This window comes from Opisthocomus hoazin, chromosome 13 (genome assembly GCF_030867145.1).
Source record: "Opisthocomus hoazin isolate bOpiHoa1 chromosome 13, bOpiHoa1.hap1, whole genome shotgun sequence".
Lineage (NCBI taxonomy): Eukaryota > Metazoa > Chordata > Aves > Opisthocomiformes > Opisthocomidae > Opisthocomus > Opisthocomus hoazin.
In genome coordinates, this window is record NC_134426.1 from 21,298,233 (window position 1) to 21,318,803 (window position 20,571).

The 20,571-nt window shown below is 44.6% G+C and overlaps 1 protein-coding gene across 21 annotated transcripts in view; it reads right to left on the reverse strand.

The window, feature by feature from the left end:
* FBRSL1 (fibrosin like 1) overlaps positions 1–20,571 on the reverse strand; it is a 555,762-nt gene that overhangs the window by 284,508 nt on the left and 250,683 nt on the right. For 19 of the 21 annotated variants that reach the window (XM_075434576.1, XM_075434584.1, XM_075434571.1 and 16 more), the window contains one exon: positions 11,057–11,092. The exons of the other annotated variants lie outside the window; for them this stretch is intronic. In XM_075434576.1, the coding sequence (XP_075290691.1) occupies positions 11,057–11,092 (36 nt within the window). The remainder of the gene's footprint in view (positions 1–11,056; positions 11,093–20,571) is intronic. 21 annotated transcript variants of the gene reach the window in all.

Below are 20,571 nucleotides of genomic sequence, written 5' to 3' on the forward strand. Positions count from 1 at the left end.
CTCTTTTTCTCTTAAACCAGTGTGCTACTTGCCCTAGATGCTATTACACCACTTTGGAAGAGCAATGTGAATACAGTGGGGAAAATGTGTTCTGTGAACTGGAAGAGGAGGTTTGATCTAACTTTGATCACGACCCTTACAATCATGCTTGTGTCAACATCTGCTTTTATTTTGCTATGAAGAACACTTAGAAAGAACAGCCTTTTAAACAAGTGATTTTGAGAACAAATTTTGAATCTTTGATTCATTGCAAGTATCCCATTAAGCTTAGCTTCTCAGCTGTTCGTGCCTCTACTGCTCAGAGCCTGAAGGTCCTAGTCCTCACCCAGTGAAGTCAGTAAGAAATTTCTCCCACTGATGCTGTTTGGTGTCCTTAACTAGGTGGTAGAAAGAAGGGCGCGTGCCTTTGGTCACACAACAAGACATCACTTTTGGAGTTTTAATAGTTGTCACAATGATCTGATGATATATGGAAACCAGTTCACCAAGACTAATTATGAAGAAAAGTAATATTAAACCCCATTCTGCAATTGAGGGTAGGGTGAAACCCCACAGATAACAGTTCAGTTTTTACTTGCTCAGCTCTAGCTATTTGTAGAGTGTGTGTGATACAAGGCAAAATAAAGCAGTTAACCACTCCAGATGACTGCGGCAGAGTTTCACCAACCTATTAAAATAGGTACATGTTTTACCCACCTCAATGTAACAATTTTTTCCTGTTGTAATTACCAGATGGTCTGAGTATGATGTTGTATGAGTTAAAAGCACACCTGATGCAGTCTGTACCATTCCTCATCTACAGCACTCTAACTGCTACAGAAAGTCCAAAAATCGTCCTGCTTTGATGAGCTGATTTCAAGGTCAGCATGAACCATTCTGACATCCAGTATGACCATGTCCAGAAAACCTGAGAACTACACCCGATAGCTTCTGAATCAAACCCCAAACTTCTTTCTGCTTACCGATACCAAAGTACCAGTCTGAAAAACTGAACTGCAGTTTGCAAACACCTGGCATCTACACAGTCCTAACACATTTCTCAAAGTCGCCAATGTCAGGAGGCTTTCTAGAGAACACATGTGGTGAATTGATCAGACAAGAAGATTCCTCAGGATACTACAGATCTAGGCTGTAAGTGTTCAAGCACACAAAGTCGTATCCATCACACAGCACAGAGAGGAAATGCAGACAGTAAAGGTATGAAAAGGCTACATTACTGTAGAAACCACTGCAGACGTGTCCACAATGATGTAACGGTATGCCAATTTTCCATCATTCTGGTTGCAAAACTCTGAATATTCACAACCAGTAGCACAGTAATGCATTTGGAAAGAATCTATAAATAAAGCAGTTTACTCCATTAAAATCTAGATGGGATACCATTTGAGTGTGTAACTCAGCAGCATCACGTAAGGACCACTAGTGCTTGCTGGATTTTTTAATTATTTTTTTCAGACACATACCAACGCCATAATCAAACGCAATTTTGAGCTCAAAACTGACCCCAAGGTTACAAGACTCCATGGCAGACTGTTCTCTTTCATTGGAAGTGCATTGTACAGCCAAGACGTTAGCACATACACACCGGATGGACCACAGGGCTAATTAAAAAGCAGCTTTGGTGGTTGTATCTGTCCCAAAAGCACATTAATAAACCAAACTTTTTTAAAAAAGTAATGAAACCAAAGGTGCTACAGAAGCAGACAATTCCCACAAAAACAAAGCAGAGCTCAGCAAAGAACAGTTGTTTTACTCAACCTTAATGCCTTTGAGTTCCTGACCTGTGAGGAGCTGAAAAACGAGAGAACAGCTGCAATCACTTGAAAACTAAGCTGAAACACTGGGTATTCTGAACTGGAAGTTAAAAATTTCTCCATGAAATCAGTCTCACTGATCAATGGGTTTGAAAACAAGACCAACTTTTGGGTATGGCAATGCCTGAATTTCAGAATTACACCACTGCCTTCCTAAAGCCATTTAATAAGACAAAGAGCCGAGGAAAACGCACAAAGTACTCAGCCCTACCAGTTGCCAAATGGTATTGCAATGGTCTCCCACCCCTGCGTGATCTGTATCTCACACACAAGTTACCACAATGGGTTCTTCTACACTTCTGCCCTTCCCTTGCATTCCCTGGCTTTCCAGAATTGCAGTTGGTCCTTTTGCATCACATAAGGAGGAGTCAGTTTCATTTATTTATTTGCTAGGAAAAGGAGAAAGGACACCTTTCTAAAACGTCACCAGCAAGTCATGGCGACTGGGGCTGGAGTCGACCCCAAGGAACTGTGATGCTGAGACGCTCAGGCGGGAAGTGAAAACACTGACCCTGCGTAGGAAACGTTTCACACGGCTGACCAGGGTTTCCATCTGCATGCTCCTCTCCCAGCAAAGCAAGCGCTGCAGATGAGAAATCCACTCTCTTCAGCAACAATTTTACTCTTGCAGCAGGAGCTTGACCATTCCTCGAAACACAGCCCATGAACACTGGGCTCCTCCCTGAACCCCCTTCTTCCAGAAGTAAGCATGGTGCTGCTCCTCTTGTCTCTCACCCCTCGGGAATGAGGGAGTGCTGCCTCTCCACTGCAGGTACAACCACATGCCCCAGCATATCTCAATTTTGGCAGCCAGCTATATTGCAGCCGGGCTGAAACACGAAGCGAGAATGAGAGAAACCTCAGCCCACAGCAGATTTCCCCCCCAATTTGCAGTTTTCGCAGCAGAGCCACCACACCTTTAGCATGGTACCAAAAGCTTTCTTTGGTGTGAGATCTGACTTCAGATTGCATCTGTTCTTTTGTTAAATTGAAGTTGCATCTTTGTCTTCTGTTAGGACAGGGAAGAAACTGAACATCTCTCTCTAGCCTTTAATAATATATCCCAGTTAAAGAAAACAAGAAAACAAAAAAACAAAGGAGACAAGGGAAAAAATGCAAGTGATGAAATGGAGTAAAGACCAGCGAACTACAGGAAACCTTCCTTACACTCTGGATGTGCAGTGACTGGTTTTATCACCAACCCAAATAACTTGCCCTCTCTTGATTAGTTTATTTCACTGCAGTTTTACACAGGGAAAACCATTTTGGGACTGATCAGCAGCAATCAGTCCTCGAATGTAAGTACAACAGGGTATTCCACTGAGCTGCACAATTAAATACATTAAATCTTATAATGCTTTAAGATGATGGACGGAGTTCTCTAATGCCCATAACACCCACAAAGCTGATGCACTCGATCCCTTTTCCTTGTTCTCTCGTTCACCTACTATTAAGGCCAACAAAACATGTTGTTGTTCTTTTATTTCTACAATAGCATTTTGAGTTAGCAGCACTGTTATTTCCTCTGCTGTTCCCCTTACACTCCGTGGTTTTGGGTGCAGGTTTCTGCAAGGGCATATCGAGATATGAGATAAAACAAGAGAGCGTGAACCCCTGTCCCCCCCCCGTGAATTTCCTCTGAGGAATCTACCGCAGCACCCAGCACAACAAACACCGGCGCGCTCTGGCAGCCCTCAGAAATGGGCTGTTTTAACCCCTTCTCTAGTTACAAAATCCTAGCACTACCCATTCTCACTGCATCAGACTATTAGAGAATTACAGAAAAATCAAAAGCAAATCCCCCAAGAGGCCCAACACTTAACCCCCGTTCACTGTGCTCATCAGGTGAGCAGCCCTGATTCTAATCAACTGTCTCTTTTAATCATCTTTTTGTTGGTTTTGGTAAAGGGAAAGGAAAGAAAGTTAAAGCAAGGTAATGGATTGTAAGGAAAGAGAGCCAGGAAAGCAAATAACAATGTGAAAATAGCCGAGACAGACAAGCAAATACCTCGCCCACACAAAGAAAGCTCCAGCACATATATGACACAACTGCCTCAGGACAGTCTTAATCAAAAAGGCCCAGAAATAAAGACCAGATATTCTCAAAATCCTTTGCCTTTCCTCTTCAGCAGGATGTAATCCTTTCCAGGCTGGTGAATTCAAGATGGATTTAGGACAACCCTTCATTTTAGCGTGCAAGGCCAGTGACAGCAAGGTTATCCTACCCCAAAAGCCACGGAGCACTGGGAATTTCAGGGGATGCATCTGTACAACAATAGTGTCTTTCTAGTCAGATTAGAGATCTGTTCCCCCCCCACCGCCCTGAGCCGAGGGCAACGGCAGGGGAGGTTAAAAACGTGGGCAAAAATCTCACAGAAGTCATATGCCCCTTCCCTCCAGGGGCTTGGGAGGGCTCGTGGCGGCAGCTGGCTGCACTCCCCCTGCAGCTGGGGGTCTGTGGAAATCGCTGTCACCCCGTCCCGCCCCAGCCGCGGGCACAAAGGGGCACAGAGGGGCACAGAGGGGCACCGCTGCCAGCACAGCTGCGCCGGGAGCCTCCAAGCAGCCCCGCTGCCAAGGCCACCGGTTCAGGCAGACTGAAACTCCGCCAGAGAAGGCCTTTTGTGCTTACGTACGGGTGTGGAGATGACTGAAAATTTATGGGACTTTTCATCTTAATTAAAAGCAGAGGTCATCTAAGAAGAAACAGACTTTCAGAAAAGGGAACTTCTAAAGGAAAATGTGTTGTAAGGAAGTTCATGGACTTCAGTATTTGTAAAGCTGAAGTATGTAGTTTATTTTTGTTTGTACTTCTGCTTATGCTTTTCATGGGACATTTCAAAAACCCTCAAGAGCTCCCACGGATCTAGAATAATATATGTACTAATTACTCAACAGCATCGGAGCTCATGGGTTATGGGACAGCCTCTGGAGTCAAGGGGCCAGCTCCTCGGCCGGCTTACAGCAACCTGGCTCTATCTTGCACAGCACTCAGAGCAAACAAACCCTTTATTCATTCAGTAAGCTCAGCTTGCCTAGGTGAATTCAAACACGGGGACAGCTCTTGTAAAGTGAGGCTACTTAGGAAAAAAACAGCAGAAGTTAAATGCTTTGGATTGACACCCACCATTATATTCCTGGCTCTCCAGAATTCCTGCTGCCTTAGAGGGAGAACACCTTTCAAAATTCTTTATGTTTCTATTACATATTACTACTTTTCTATTTTGTTTTAATCCTTTGTGCTGTCATTGCTCTAACAGGCCAAATCACTTTATTATAGTCCCTTTTTCTTTCCTCCTTCTAACTACCTGTCTTCAAAGAAGACAGAGTATTGCTCCACCTGAAGGGGACCTATCTGCCATTATTTTTCTTGTCCAGAAGAAAAAGACAATTACAGTCCCTCTTTTATACTTGGCATCATGGCAAAATGAGATTGATACTTATTCTGGAATTATTACTCCCCTATTCATAAATCTTGTCCAGAAGGTCTTGCTCATGTTGCCAGCCCACAGGCACACTGTTGTAGGAAATACATATTAAATTCACTTTCATCATTTAACTTTGGCTCCAGCTCAAGGAGTTTCAGATTCCTAACAGGAGTCTTGTTTCCGATATTGATTTTCAGCAAAGAAAAATGCTAATTCATCAGAGGTCCTAAAATACAATAACTTTTCCAGTCCAGCTAAGAAATGTTACCTACCTACAGAAGAGAGATTTTTCATTAGCGTATGACAGATCAGCGAGGGGAGAAACCCCATTAGTTACAGCCCAAGTTTGCCTTTGGTCACCGAGCGGGCTTCCACACCCATGAGCTGAAACACACACAAGAATTCCCAACCAGAACTATGATGTGCTTCATAGCAATAATTTTGTCGATCTTCATGTAGAAATTTACCCTTCTCAGGACACCAGTTTCTCCATGGCAATCTCGAAGATGGCAAGGTATACAATCATCACATGGGGTCTTGGACCATGCTCCATGTAGGAAGTGGTACTGACTTAAGGTCTGTACCGAAAAGACGCTGTTGAAGGTGCTTTTCCAAGCCCGACAATCTGGTCCCCAGCCTAAGAGCACAGGAGCATTCTTGAAGCACAGAGCGGATCAGGGGAACACTGCTGGCGCGATCTTCAGCAAGCTTCTGTAACCATTACACTGCAACAGGGAACCTGCCTGTGCACGCACCGAGGATTTCTGGCGTGGGAACAGCCTCCTTAGCAGGGACCATCTGTTTTAGGGTTTCACAGAACTGCATTGAGCTGGCACAAAACCGAAACAGGCCACGAAGAGAGCTTCACAGGGTATACAAGGCTATAGAAACCTGCAAAGAGTCAACAGTTCCTAGACTAATCATTACCCAGCGCTTTGCAGTCATTCGTATCTGTCCTCCTTCCCTCCGAGCTTGTTGCACTGGACACTATCTCCATGCTGTAAATCAGGTGAATTACAGCTCAGTACTCGCTGCCCCAGCAAGCGCGCTCACAGGTACGAATGAAAAAGATCTGAGTGGGGTAAGCTGGTCATGGGCAGCTGTCTTGGGCGACAGCCCACTGTACAGCAACATCAAGCGCACAGCACAGGAGAGGAGTCCTGGAAGTCTGCAAAGATCACCACTAGCAACTAGAAAGCCAGTTCCAAAAACCAACAATACAATTTGAGAGAAACAGTCAGGAAGGGCAGACTGGGGTACAGGCAGACAGTGCAGTAGGGCTTCGGGTGCCCAAAGCCTACACAGTGCTTGCCTGTGCCAGCTCGGGTTCCAGCTTCAGCTGGGTGACGATAGAACCACTCTCAGGCTACATCACCAAGCAGAAGGCAAGAAGGTTGCAGATAGCACTGAGTTGACTCTGGATGATCCAAGTGTCTCTGCAAGCCTTATGGTGTTTTGCACTTTTCTTTCTATCCATGAGCTGCAATCTGAGTTATCTGCGATGCTGGTTTCCAGCACTCAACAAGGAAGATGTAAAATCAACAGAATTTGATGAGCTGCCAGGGATTTGACTAGGCTGCAAATACTTCGATATTTTACAGAAGCTCAGAATAAAAATCAGTGCCGCTGTTGCCAAGTGTATGTTACTGTTTTTATCAAAAAAAAAAAAAAAAAAAAAAAAAAAAAAAAATCTTCCAAGAACAAATAAAACCAAACAAAGACATCCCACCCTCCTGTACTTTTGTTCCAAGGTACACTCAGACAGGCTGGTTCACTGGCTGTCCACTTGCCATATGCTTTCAAGTTTATTCTTTTATTCACTCCCACATTTTAGCCCCTTCCACTTCAGAAGAGGAACAGCTGCACAGATGCTCTATAAATAAACTACATAATTTATTGGAAGAGTTTTTCTGTTTATTTTTTTAAGCTACCACATATTCCCAGTTCTATCCTTTTCCGTGCTCTCTACAAAACTGAATCAAGTTCAACCGTGGCTTGGGTTTGTCTATATCATGTGCTCAACCTTATAAAAAATTGCAACTTTTTAGACCTTAATAACAAACCGTCTGCACTGATTTTATATTCATTGTAACTACTTTCTAACTATGTTAGGTCCTAAATTGACTTAACTCTCAGAATTAAATTTGAAAAATGGTCCACACGGTGGATATATATCAGTGATGTACCGAAACCTCAACATGCAGCTAACATCTAATTCTCTGCGTGTTTTTTAACAAATCAGTGCATTTTCAGGTAGAGAGGCCTCTCATCCTGTTACCAAACAGACAATCTGTTTTGTCTGCTCAGAGGACAGACAGACCTTTCTGACTAAAATCACTAATCTCATTTGTGTGTGCAGGAAATGTGACAAATGGCTATAGTTTATCACACATGTAACCATCAAGTCATAAAGGGAATGAGAGATTAACCTCCATAAACAAATGAGCATTCTATTTCTCAGCACAGCAGAAGTATACATTTAATAAGATAAGGATATGAAACACATGCTACTGATGAGATAAGGAGCCTGCAGAAACAGTACAGACATAGATTATGTCTCAAGTTATCCAAGTAAACACCATTCAAAACATTATTTTGGGAAACAGATTTATAAGAAATTTCTCTGCGATCTCTACAGATAGACTGTGAAACTATGTGCCAAGTCACTGTCAATGCCATTCATGAGGCTACAATTTTCAAGTGTAGAAATTAAATCTAGGTGCAGCTGAAGTTAACCAGAGGTTATCTGGTAACTGGAACGAGACCAGAATTTCAGAGTTATTTCAAGCATGGTCCTTATTTAGACACTGAAGGCTCCATGGGAAGCCTGAAGTCAGTGAAGCTGTTGAAATATTCAACACTCGGGAGTTATTATTTAGACACTCGCATTTAGTTTTCTTCTTAACTCTAGCTCCAGAGTCTGCACCTTGTATCGGAGCCATCTGCCAAGGTTTGCAAGGTTAGCCTGCTCTGACTGCACCGACCGGCCTGGCTTGCCTTCCCCCTGTGGCCCAGCTGGAGGAGCTGAACTCTGGATTAACATTTTTCATACGAGATTACTACTACAGGTTTTAAGTTCTCTTTTTCTAAATGCACATTTCCTTAAAATGTGCGCTTTCTACAAGTGTTTCTGAAAGCAAACACCTCTGCAAGGACGGCTGAAGCAAGTGAATGGTGAAGCGTGCAGATTTGAAACGAGCTAATTAAAAACGAAGACGCACAAAATAGTTTGTGGTATTTAAACAGCTGCTTATGAAACCCAGTACAAGGAGTTCACCAAGTAATGATATATATCATCATTGTGCAAGTGACAGCCTTCCACAACACAAGCCGTGGACAGATATCAGGAGGAGCACCCAATACAAGAACGGTGTCTCATCGTGCCTCCTGCTAGCACTAGTGTTTGTCATGCTATCACCATGTCTGGCAAACAACCTACTTGACGTAAACAGGGGCAGAGCCAAAATACCGACTTAGCATTTCATATACAGCTGCTTTCATGAGAAAATTAAAATTGTTACAAGATATTATGGACAACCCCTGGTTTGGGGCCAGTTGCCTTGAACCAGTGGTTTGAACATCTCTCTGCCACCTGGGAGAATCAGTTTCCAAGGCAGGTTTGGGCCAGCAAGGTCTGGCAGCGCTGGAAGTGATAGTCCCTGCCTTATGCTAAATCAATTTAGAGCAGCTTCAGAGTCTTAAGGGAAATGGTCAGCCTCAACAGCTGGTACATGGTGAGGCAGAAGGCAGTTTAATAGGGAAAATGACAACCCATATGAAAAGGCAACCCCAGCTCACAGTACTCATCATCTCAACATACTGCCTTGGCACGCAGAAAACTCTTACAGTTAAAAACCCAAGTTACGGTTGGCTAAATAAAAGAACTTGGTCCCCACACATGCACAGAGAAGCAGCTAGAAATTTTCTCAAAATCATTTCTCTGAGACACAAATTTCTTAACAGCCAGCAATGGAGGAAAACAGTCCTATGATTTATTGGCCTTGAGACTCTGAAAAGAATTCTTTGGCATTTTTCCATTAAGATTTCACAACTTATGTTACAGCCACTGGGAAATTGTTTAATTCCCAAACCATGCCCTCAGTCATAAAATCTGTGAAGATGATTCATTATTATTTATGTGGTGCCATGGGCATGCATGGCATTTTACAGACAAATCGAAGATACAGCATCTGCCTTTAGAAGCTGAGGTGAATCCAGCTGTTCATGTGTAGGGGACGCAGCGCTCAACTGGTCCTACAGCAAACATCCCTCATCACTCCATGAATCAGGCAACGATACTCACCCGGGATGCTGGAAAGATTTAGACAGGAGGATACTTAGGAGACACGTGTCATTACTGTCTAAAAATATCTGACATTATTTCATTAAAACCTGAAGACTTTTCAAGTCATGTTATTCTGTAATGGCTTTATGATTAAAATGTACTCGGTGTTCTATTACGAATTTCTGATAGTAGTATGATAGCATGAAACAGTGTCACTATGAAATCAGACCACAAATTCTGCACTGCCTAGCAATTTTTTCTCTGCACACAGCGCTAGGTAGGAGCTCACAGGTTCCATCATACAACTCTAAACACACAGCAAAATTACTCAGAGAAAATAATTCATGTCATTATCACCAAAAAAATGTGTCCCATGTCTCCATATCAACTTTCTGAAGTATACAAAACCCACCCTTGTCCTGAAAAGCGAGCACTTACAGCTCTTGGTAAGAAACAGTTTGGGACTACTCACCTAGAAAGCAAAACCTTATCACGGCAGAGGTTGTGAAAACAGCAGTTGTTGTCAGTAAGCGTAGGCTGGAATTGTTAGCTGGACCAAGACGTTCTCGTTAGATTTGCATGAAAGATTAGCATGTGCCTTCCTCTCCAGTCTTTGTACTAGCAATGAGGGTATGCGTGACTTACTGGCTGAACAACCAGGGCATCATATCAGATATGTACACACCACACATTCGTTATGAGAGTCAGATACAATGCGATTCCAGGAATTTTCATGTTGACATTGCTAAGCCACTCGCACCCTCTCCTATTTCCTTGTTAATCCATACACAATAAGGTGTTATGTACCTGCCTTTTTGGACAGCTGAGCAGCAAAGATACCCAAAATAAACAAGTAATTATATCAGCTCTACATGAAGAAATGTCATTATTGCAAATACAAATAAGGTACATATGAAAAGAAACGGTCAAACAAACTTCCGTGTTACATTGCAGACACACGCAGACGTGTCCTGGCCCCGTCCACACCAGCCCTAGAACACTGGTATCTCTGACACTCCTGCAAAGAAGAGACCAGCGACACCCTCCTCTGAAAACAAGGCAGCTCAGAGCTTGTAAACAACAGAATATTGACTTTTTTTTTCTCACACTGGTGAGGGTGACAATTCTTCTTAAAATGGAGTGATTTTGTCTCTGATTCTTCTATTTAACGCACAAACGAAAACCTACACGAGGGAGGGAGGAGAGGAGGGAAGCATCCCCTACTGGTGTTCAAAATTCTTCCCACTCGTGTCTTTTAATTCTCAGGAGGTGACTATCCAGTTGAAATCCACTACAAAACAACAAAAACCTCCTCCCTATCAGCATAAAATTAAATTGAAGAAGCCCCCGGACTCCTCACGCGCTCTCCCACGTCAGGGCTGTCCCCTGCCAGGTGCACGACGTCCTGTACTCTAACCCTGTTTTTTCCATTCCGCATTTCTTTCATGTCAGTGGATATGCAATAGGTAGTGTAAACCTCTGCAATCAACATCAACAGAAGTGAAAGAATTAGCTGTAAAATGACTTACGGAGTAGCCTCTTCCTGAAAGCGATTGAGCAGAACTCTGTGGGAGGAAACAATATGCCACAGTAAGTAATGCAAGAGATTCCGTGTAATGTAAGATAAGAATCATTTTGCGACTCCCTCCCCCAGCCCAGTATTCCTTAGGGGAAAACTTCACAACCAAAGCGCCTCAGACGATCTGCTGACACTCTACGTGCTGCCACAGGAGCAGCAGCAAACGAGCATTTCCAGGTGAGGGCTCCGGGGCTGTTTCAGACAGCGGTTTCACAAGCCAGAGCCGGGCTTCGGCAGCACCTTCCAACTAAGGTAAAAGCTCTCAGCGCAGGATACGTCTTCACAGCAGCAGAGTACGCATTTGGAACCGTCCCTCTTCAGCACATAACGGCAGCTTCCAAGGAACAGCACGTGCCTATAAGGATGCTCTCCTTCATCAACAACATTTTGCCTCATCAACTCCAACTTTCAATCATGTAACCATATATCCCACTTTCCTTTTCCCTCTATAAAATTGCGAGACTCCAGCCTTCGTTGCTGCAGTATTACCATATGACAGCTCTATCTGAAGCAACAATAGCAGCAAAGCACTAATTTATCATCTCTCAGAGCTTTAATAAGCATTCTGTCCCTTTTGAATAAGTTAAATTACATTGTTTACTCCTGCTCTTCATTTCAGCTCCTCCTGCTCCTTTCTCTATCACGTCCTTACCTCTTTCACGCGCTGCCAAATCATTTGGTTCTTTTCCTTTTCATTACCTTATCTCCAGTCACTTGGATCCTTTTTCCCTCTCACGACCCAAGACTGTCGAGCTGCTGTTTTTTGCTGGCAGTGGCTTTCTCGAAGCAGCTAAATGAATTCCACCTCTATCTCCAGCTGCTGCTATATGCCTTCTTTTCGGAAATTAAAACGGAGCCGGGAACAGTGGTGGCATATGACACCACATGACCCAGCAAGCACTCTGCAGGCCAATTTCCAAGTGTGATTTATAATCGTGATGCCCTTGCTACATGATTTTATTAAACAAGATTCAAGGAGTCTTAGCAGTCCCATTTCCAAGACTGATGTTCTAGGGGGTACCAAAGCCTGAGCAAAAAAACCCGAATTGTTGCAGGCTGATCTTGAGGATTGTTTGCCTTTCTGCAGCAGTGCCAGAAGTTATCGCATTACTAAATCACCACAACAGCACAATACCCCCAAAGAGATTGATGCAAACTGATTGCAGGTTACTGCAAATACTTGTTATTTTCCACCATAAGATAACAGTTCCTTTGTACCACCAGTTTGCAAACCTTTTGATCAGAAGATACCTAGACATATGCATAAACCTTTCCAGATTCCTGCACTCAGTGGAAGACTTGATTCTCCTGTCGCTCTGCCCGGGCATGCTCTGTGCCACCGTCTTGCAGCTGCCCTAGACACCAGGGAAGCAATTTGCCAGCCAAGCGCCTACGGACAAACGTTTCCAAAGTGAAGAAGAGACAACAGCAAAGCCCTACAGCTGAGTGAGCGTGCTGCTGGAGGAAGGAGGGCTCCCCATTAACCCTCTCACCAGCCGGCACACGAACCAAGGTGCCAGACGGAAAGAAAGCTGTGGCACAGCTCTTCCCAGGTCTTATGCACAGGTCTGCACCCAAGACGTGACTGGGTGCCAGTCCCCATCCCTGGCACATGACGCCTGCACCTCTGTCCTGCCATAGCTCGGGAGACCTCTGCTCTGCAGGAAAAGGACAGCTCTCACAGGGGAGTCCGAGACAACGAACCGCTAACAGCATTTAACTCTCCGCCTCTTGCATACTGCACATTGATGTGGTCTCTGCCTTCACACACTACAAAAAAGTAGAGTGTTATTTATAAACCTCTTTAATGTAAACCGCCCAGAAAAAAAGCTACAAACGAGTGAAACGAAGGGCAGTAGCATTTATCTCTTTTTTTGAGAAACTAACACAAACCCATCCCTCCCTCTAAATACTTGTTCAAAAAACCCCAAGACCTCATGGAATTCAGCCCTGTCTAGGAAAAAGGTTAATAACAATATCCTGCTATCTACAGAAGCATGCTGAACAGCTGAACACAGTTACCTGTTCTGACACTCTGGATAGCTTGATCAGTCCGTTCACCTAAAGCACACATGGAAATGGGGAGAAGGGAAACTACCTGCTTGGTGAGGTGGGAGAGGGAAAGGAGAAAGCGTGGAAGTTCTCAATCTCACCCCTCACCCCTTCAACTCAGATTTAACAAAGATTGACAAGGTCTAACAAATTGGAAATAATAACCACAAACAGAAACAAGAGGTTTCATTAGAAGCTTCTCCCTAGGGAAAGGGCCTCTCCGAGCATTTTCACTTAACAGTTATTTTCCACCTTTGAGTCTTGTCCACGCCCAAAATATTTTCCCAGGATGGAGCAGACCCTTGGACAACAAACTTCAACGCGCTAACAACAGATCTGCTTTTCTTAGATTAACTTACAGGCATCCCAAGCTGTCCAAGAACCCCAGGAATCTGCAGACCACTGATTTAAAACCACTGAGTAGAAAACAATAGAAACAGTTGCTGAATAAAGTGTTACATCAGAAATAATTAAAACTGAATGGCAACTGACTCCAGTACTTCTCACATTAAGAACTTCTTTCTCCCTTACAAGCTTTAACATTAAATTTCCTGGAAATCGGGGGAGGGGGGAAGGGTTCCTCCCTACCCCCTGAATTTTTATTGCACGTATAAAGTTAGTAACTGGTGAATACTTTGGATTCAACTTATAAAATCCTCTCGAACAATTAGGCTTACGTGCAGCCATGTCCCACACTCTCCAGAGCTGTTTGCATGCATTTTTCTGCACATCTAACAAACCACTACTGCTTTCTTGGTTTGCTGGGAACACTGTGGGCTTTTTGGGAGGATCCACACCAAACTGCAACATGTGGAAACTTTGAAAGCCCCAGCTAATGGCAGCTACGAGTGCCAGAGCTGAATAGTTTGCGTGCAACTGTGATGGATGTCCCTAAAGAAAAATCCTCTTTGGGGGTTGATATAAACATAGCTCGATCCGTACGTCTCTGTATCAACATCAAATAATAAGAAAAGTAATCAATAGTGGCTGCAAATATAAGAAATCTGAGTGGAAGTTTAACTTGGCATCTACCCAAAGTTGAAGAAACCTCCTTTGACTGTGAATGAGTGCTTGTCTGGCAAGGGCAGTCACTGGGGCAAATCTTCAGCTGGAATGACTTACAGAGGCTCTTACCTACAGGATAGGAGCACTTACATGGAGGGCCTTCATAAAATTCTTCTTCTCAAAACAGTTTATTTGCTATTCTGGTCAATTTTGTCCCCATCTGAAGATACCTCAAAAGCAGCAGGGCATGATGGTCACCGCAGGACCCAGCTAGCCACGTTCACGTCAGTGCTGCACCGCCCAGCACAGCACCTGCCTGGTAGCTTTGGTGCACCCGAGACCTAAACCCAAACCAGCTCTCACCGCCTCCACCCAGGCACCCAAGCAGGCTCAGCTCTGGCCTTCAAACGCTCTCTGAAGCAAGCACCGCGGGCTGAAAAGATGCAGCCAAACACTTGATTCGAAGACAGAGGACTGCGACTGCACCCGGCCAGCTCGCTGCAGCCAGATGCCGCTGCCACGCCGTGCCCGCCCAAGCCTTCGCATCTGCAGAACCCCACCACGCAGCAGCAGCAGGAGATGGGAAGAGCGATGTGCCCACACTACCCGAGGGCTGGGGCAGCCCTCTGGCGAACACATCCACGCCCAGCCTGCAGACACTGCTCCCGTGCAGCTGCCACATGAAGCCACCCTAGGCAGACCACCTCTCCGCGGAGCTTGAGCACTGGCTCTCGTGCCTCTCATGCCTCTTCCAGCACTGTCTGCAGTGCCCCGGGTTTCTAAGGGAGACTGTTACTAGTTAGGGGCAAAATAAGTGCGGTCTGTGCATTTAACGACGCGTAAGTGGAACTACAGTGCTAGATGGCATTTGTGCATAAATGGCTTATAATATTTTGCAGATGATGTGCTCTTTTACAGCTAAAGATTTTTGGTTCCTTTTACACCCAAGGTTAAAAACAAAACCAGACAGCACAGACAAGACATTTCAGTTATGTCACAGAGTGAGTTATTTCTACCCTGGGATAGCTCTCATGTTAATTACACTGGATATAAAAAAAAATACACCTTTCCGGCAGCAACGACAAAATCTTGCTGTTGAAAGACTCTACTATCCCCCCACCAGTGTCCTTGACAGTCTGAGTTACACTGCAATCTGCAATTGTATTTAAAAGATTTCTTCCTTAAGCCCTGATAAACACCATGATCGCAATTTAGAAAAGAAACTCCTGACAAATTCTCACCAGTGACCTTCAACAGGTTTTCCAAGATCATCTATTAAAATGACAGGAAAAGTTACTTCCCTTGTATAAATGAAAGCACGGCCTTCCACTGTTCTCAGGATGCAAAAGAAACCAAGACACTCTCTGTTCGGTTTCTTAAAGCCACTGGGTTACTTATTAAACTGGAAAGACAGTAGGAAGGGTGCCAAAATCCAGTACTAATTGAGGTAACGGGACACCTCAGGCGAATTCCCCACTCTCAAGGGGTCAGGCAGGTTTGAGCTCGGACCTTTTGTATACTTGATGTATGAACTAACTATGAGGGGATTAGATAAAAACAGGTGATGGCAGCACAACCACAAAATTAGCTCTTGTTTTTGGTATTCACTTCCCTCCTCCCTGGCTAAAAGACCTAAATTAACATATTGCAGAAATGTCAGGAGTTTGTTCCAGCTTTTCGGAAATGCGTGACCCTTGTTGGCTGAAAGCAAAACTGTATCAAGTACCTCTACGTCAGCTGTGGAAACAGCTGTTTGGGGCAGACAGCTATTCCTACATGGGCAAAGGACAGTCTGCAAAAAGAGCCTCCTACGTCACTCCCATGTGAGTGTGGAAACCGAGGCAGAGAAAGACTTTGACGCACCCAGTGTCACCCGAGGTGTCCCCAGCAGAGCAGGGACCCGAGGCAGACTTCCCAGCTCCTCATCACTGCCTAATCTTGCCCTGCTGAATCATAGGCCCAAAGCTATCGTATGGCCCAGTGCTGCAAGCCCAATTTGGTTGATGAGCACTCAGCAGAGTTAATCAATAGCACAGAGAGAATGAATTTTTAATTACATTTTACAGCATTTGTTCAGAATGAAAACTCACCCCAGCTGCACCTGTCTCCTGTTGTTTCTCAGCTACCCCAATTCTGCAGTCAGACTGGACGGAGGCACAAGGAAGCATGCGTGTTTACCCATCCACTCAGTCGTCTATCAAACATTCAAAACCAGAATACTGGTTCGGCTTTGAATACTGGAGAAATCCAGTATTTCCGTTCCAAGCAAGTCCCTTATAAAATACAGCTGTCTCGGAATGAGAGGAGTAAGTGGGGAGGAGGGCAAGAAGGGCCAAGAGCAGAAGATATGCCAGAGCTTAACACACAGTCTCTTAATGCAATTAATTTCTATGGTCACACTCCTGTTTGTTAATACAATGAGTTCAATCGACTTGGCAAAGGTCACAGAGTGCATCTGATGTTCACTTAGATTAGCAACCAGGACCTGACAAGATAACTACAATACAGAATCACACAGAATCACAGAACATGATGAATGATTTTGGATGTCACGCAAAACTGCAATGTGTTCCTTCTTGAATTAATGTATTTTATTATGTTGGATAAACAAAGCGGGTTGTGCTTGGAAATACTGCAAAACTAGTTCAGTAAGATATCAAACTGCACAAGGTCTAAACATCTGTAACTGGCTTGATAAGGTACAGAGCTCCTTCTAACCAAAAAAGGACACTTCAGATTCCTACAGCTGACGGCTGCAGAGAGCTGTGGAATGACGGCTGCCGACCAGGAACGAACGAACCGTCTCCTGCACACAGCAAGCCAGGAACACGAAAAGACCTCACACTTCCGAAACGCACAGAACATGCACGAGTGCTGCTCCCCTTCAAACCACCACCCCTCAGAGCAGCTTCCCAAATTCTCCTCCACACTTACTTTCTTCCTAGCTATGCTCCACTACCGAAAGCTTCAAGCAAGTCATTACAGCTTTGCTCGTAATTGCTGCTGCAGCAGTTTTCATGCAAGTATGTAGTATTTGGAGGGACTAAGACAAAAGAAGATAGCATGCTGAAAGGACATGCATTTTTGCCTCCAGACTAGTGTGACTTGAAAGGTTCCATTGTCCTTGCATCTATATTCAAACCAGCTGACTCATGGTTTGAGGAGGGGGTCTTAAAACTATCCTGTTGCTATCTTTGTTTCACTAAGTTCTACAACGCTGCTATTCCACTCTTGAAACTGGGGACCAGATTCTAGCGTGTTATACATGGGGAACAACAAATAGCATGTGCCACGAAGAGTTTGCCATCCACAAATTGCTGCGCCAAGCCTTCCAAAAAACTCCTTCAAGGCACTCAGTAACATCCCCGACCATCGCACTGAGGTGTTCCTGGCCTGCGACACACCAAGCTCCGCTGCCCCACCGCCACCCTGCCCGGAGCCAAGACCAGGCGTCCCACCCGCGCCAAAGTTTGCGAAGTGGATAAATACGGGCCTGGAGTGCGACTGTGCTCCAGTTCTCACTTCAGAGGTTCATTTGATCATGCTTCTGGCAAGGTCCTGCAGCCTGAGGCAGACGTAAGGGACCCGCAGCTTTGCACCCTGCTGCTGCTTTAATCCCTTTGCCCCGGGAGGGGAAGCGTGGTACAGAAAGCAGGAGGGAAGGGGGAGATAGTGCCTGTGATGGCACACAAAGAAGAGCAGAACACAGTGAACTGTTTGAACTAGAAATCACAGAAGTTATTTTGTATTCATCTACCAGAGAAACAATTTTATATCTAGTCTATACAATATGCTAAACACTTATCAAAGAACATTTAGAGAGAGGAAAATATCTGCATTCCCTAAAAGACTGCTTTTCATTTATTTTGTTTAAAGAAAAACAAACAAACATATGAGGATAGGATGATGGAAAATTGGAAAAGATAGCCTGGGGGATGGGGGATGAGAGGAAAAAGCTCTGAACAACTTAGTAGCAGCGCTTGCTGGTTTTATGCACAGCTGAAGCCAATCCCTTGAAAAGGAGAGGTTTGACTCTTAAGTGGCCAGCACCTCTTGCAACATATTTCCTAATCAGTGAGTATTTATGGTCGATATTTTATATTTCCAATTTCCCCCTAAGGGCTCGTGAGAAAGCAGCACACCTGCCAACCTTTTCAGCTGGGCCAATAATTGCCAATTTGCTCTTTGCCTTAGTATATCACTCAATTTAGCCCTGGCTGTGCCCTGCATACATCCTCATTCATCTCTGCGCCCCCATGACAATTAGAGTGTTAGCTTCAGCTAACTAGGGCAACTATTCTACTAGGGTTGGAAGACAATTATTAGTCTATTTTCCCATCTTGTGGCAACAAAATTGAGAATCCATGACAATTACATTCAGCAATTCTGCACTCTGCCGCCTGCTCCCCCTCCTTGCCCCCACCTTCCGAATATTTCAAATTATCACAGCTCTACTACCACATTCAAATTTTCCATGTTCACAGGGAGTGAGGCTTCTATTTAAATGATAATGAGGGACGATCCATTCAATTTAGTGAGGGAGAAAATCCATTAAAAAGCAGGCATTTCTTAAGCTGATGGGTCAAGAAAAAGATAAAAACCTGCTTTTAAAGCCATTATACAAGGCTCTGTGTGGATTTTTGGACTGTTCAGGACATCAGAAAAGATTAGGACAATTATGGAACATGGGGAAAAACCAAAACAAATGCCCAAGCCTTCCACTTTTACTTGGGTCAACACAACAAAATAGCAATACGGCTTATCTGGCTCTTAATTCTCTGGCAACTTCCAATTACCTCACCATGAAAGACAGCAGAAGAAAATCCCATTTTGGAAAAAGGCTGTTGACTCTCTGGTGGTTGTAGAAGACCCGAGAGTACATGCGTAATAGGGATGTCAGCTTTGTAGTAGATTTTAAGGGAATTTTACATCAACACTGGGAACATAAACAAGTGGCAAATTCCCATCCCCTCTTTCCCACACATCTGCTGTGCAAACCTGCGCTAAAACTTCTCTGCTTTTCTGCTCCAAAGTTTCCTCACCCCAAGGAAGACTCCAGCCTCAACAAATCAAACCTCTGCAGCCAGAGATGATTTCACTAGATCATAACAAGCATTTTTCTCCCCAATGACCCATAATAAATGGCACTCGGAGTAATGTCTGGAAAGATGCACTACAGAAGACAGACAATTGCTGTCTTACTATGAAGTTGTAGCACTCTCTCCCCACAGAAGTTTCATTGTGACAAAGAAGCAGCCAAACGCTCTGGGTTTTGTTGTGGATGGACCGATGGCTGTGTGTGTGTGCAAGGCACAATCAATCACTCGCTTCAGTTTTCTTTAGAGTGCAATTATTTCACGACAGACCAGGCCACCTCTTGACTGCATGGTCCATTAGAGACTAATGACATGCATTAATGTAAATAAAGAACAACTTGCTGGCATCCCATTGAACAAGTCACCTCCAAAAACAAATCCCACAGAGGAGCTCAGCTGCCTATAATAGCGTCTCCCAAATGGAGACTGACAGTGAAGCTGAAGGGAGGACTCCAGTGCTTCTACGGTGGCAACGCTGAATGCTATAGCCCACACCTTCACAGAGTTACTTCCCACCACACCTGCTGTGTGCCACCGTGCGGCAGCCAAACCTGCCGCCTCGCGCCTCATTTACTCCATTGTTCGCCCACGTTAATGGGGAAAGAGATGGGAGGGAAAGGCAGCATGAAAAACACTCCTGAAGGCCAAATGCACCAAGAAACAGCAGGAGAGCTACTCAGCAGAGAGCGAGAACCAGCCCAGGTGCCTCCTGCCGCAACGCATCCGTCTGCAAGGACAGGCAGAGCCGTGTGCTAGAGCCTCGGTTCATAACCGCTGCCCACAGGGAAAAACCCTTCCTGCCTTCTCTTTCTGTCCCTGCTACCCTGTGGCTTTTCAGTCCTCAGTGCCACACGTCAGGGGTTGCACCAGTTCAGCTGCCCACCATCTACTTAACCTGCGTGCTGGGACACACAGCTCCAGGGCCGTACAGGAACCAGGCACGGCTCGGCAGAAAATCCTGCAGGAATTGACACTCGGCAGCATGTCGGCGTCTTCTCTTCCTTCCCTGCTCCCTCTCTCCAAAAAGAAAAAGTCTGCTGCCTTACTCCTTTGCACACAAATGGCGAAAACCATCCAGCTGCACCCGCGGGACTTCCTCAGACTTTCTGACAGTCACTAAATAGACTACAGAACATTTACTGGTACGTGAGGAAGCGTTCTACGTAATTAAAACTAAATTGCACTCGTCAAATAACGAACCAAGAGCATTCTGTGATTCATGAACCTTGCTTTTCAAACTGTTTAATTACTAATTTGAAAAATTCTCATTTGCAATGGGTTGTCAGGTCACGAGAGCAGCCTCATCAGAGCT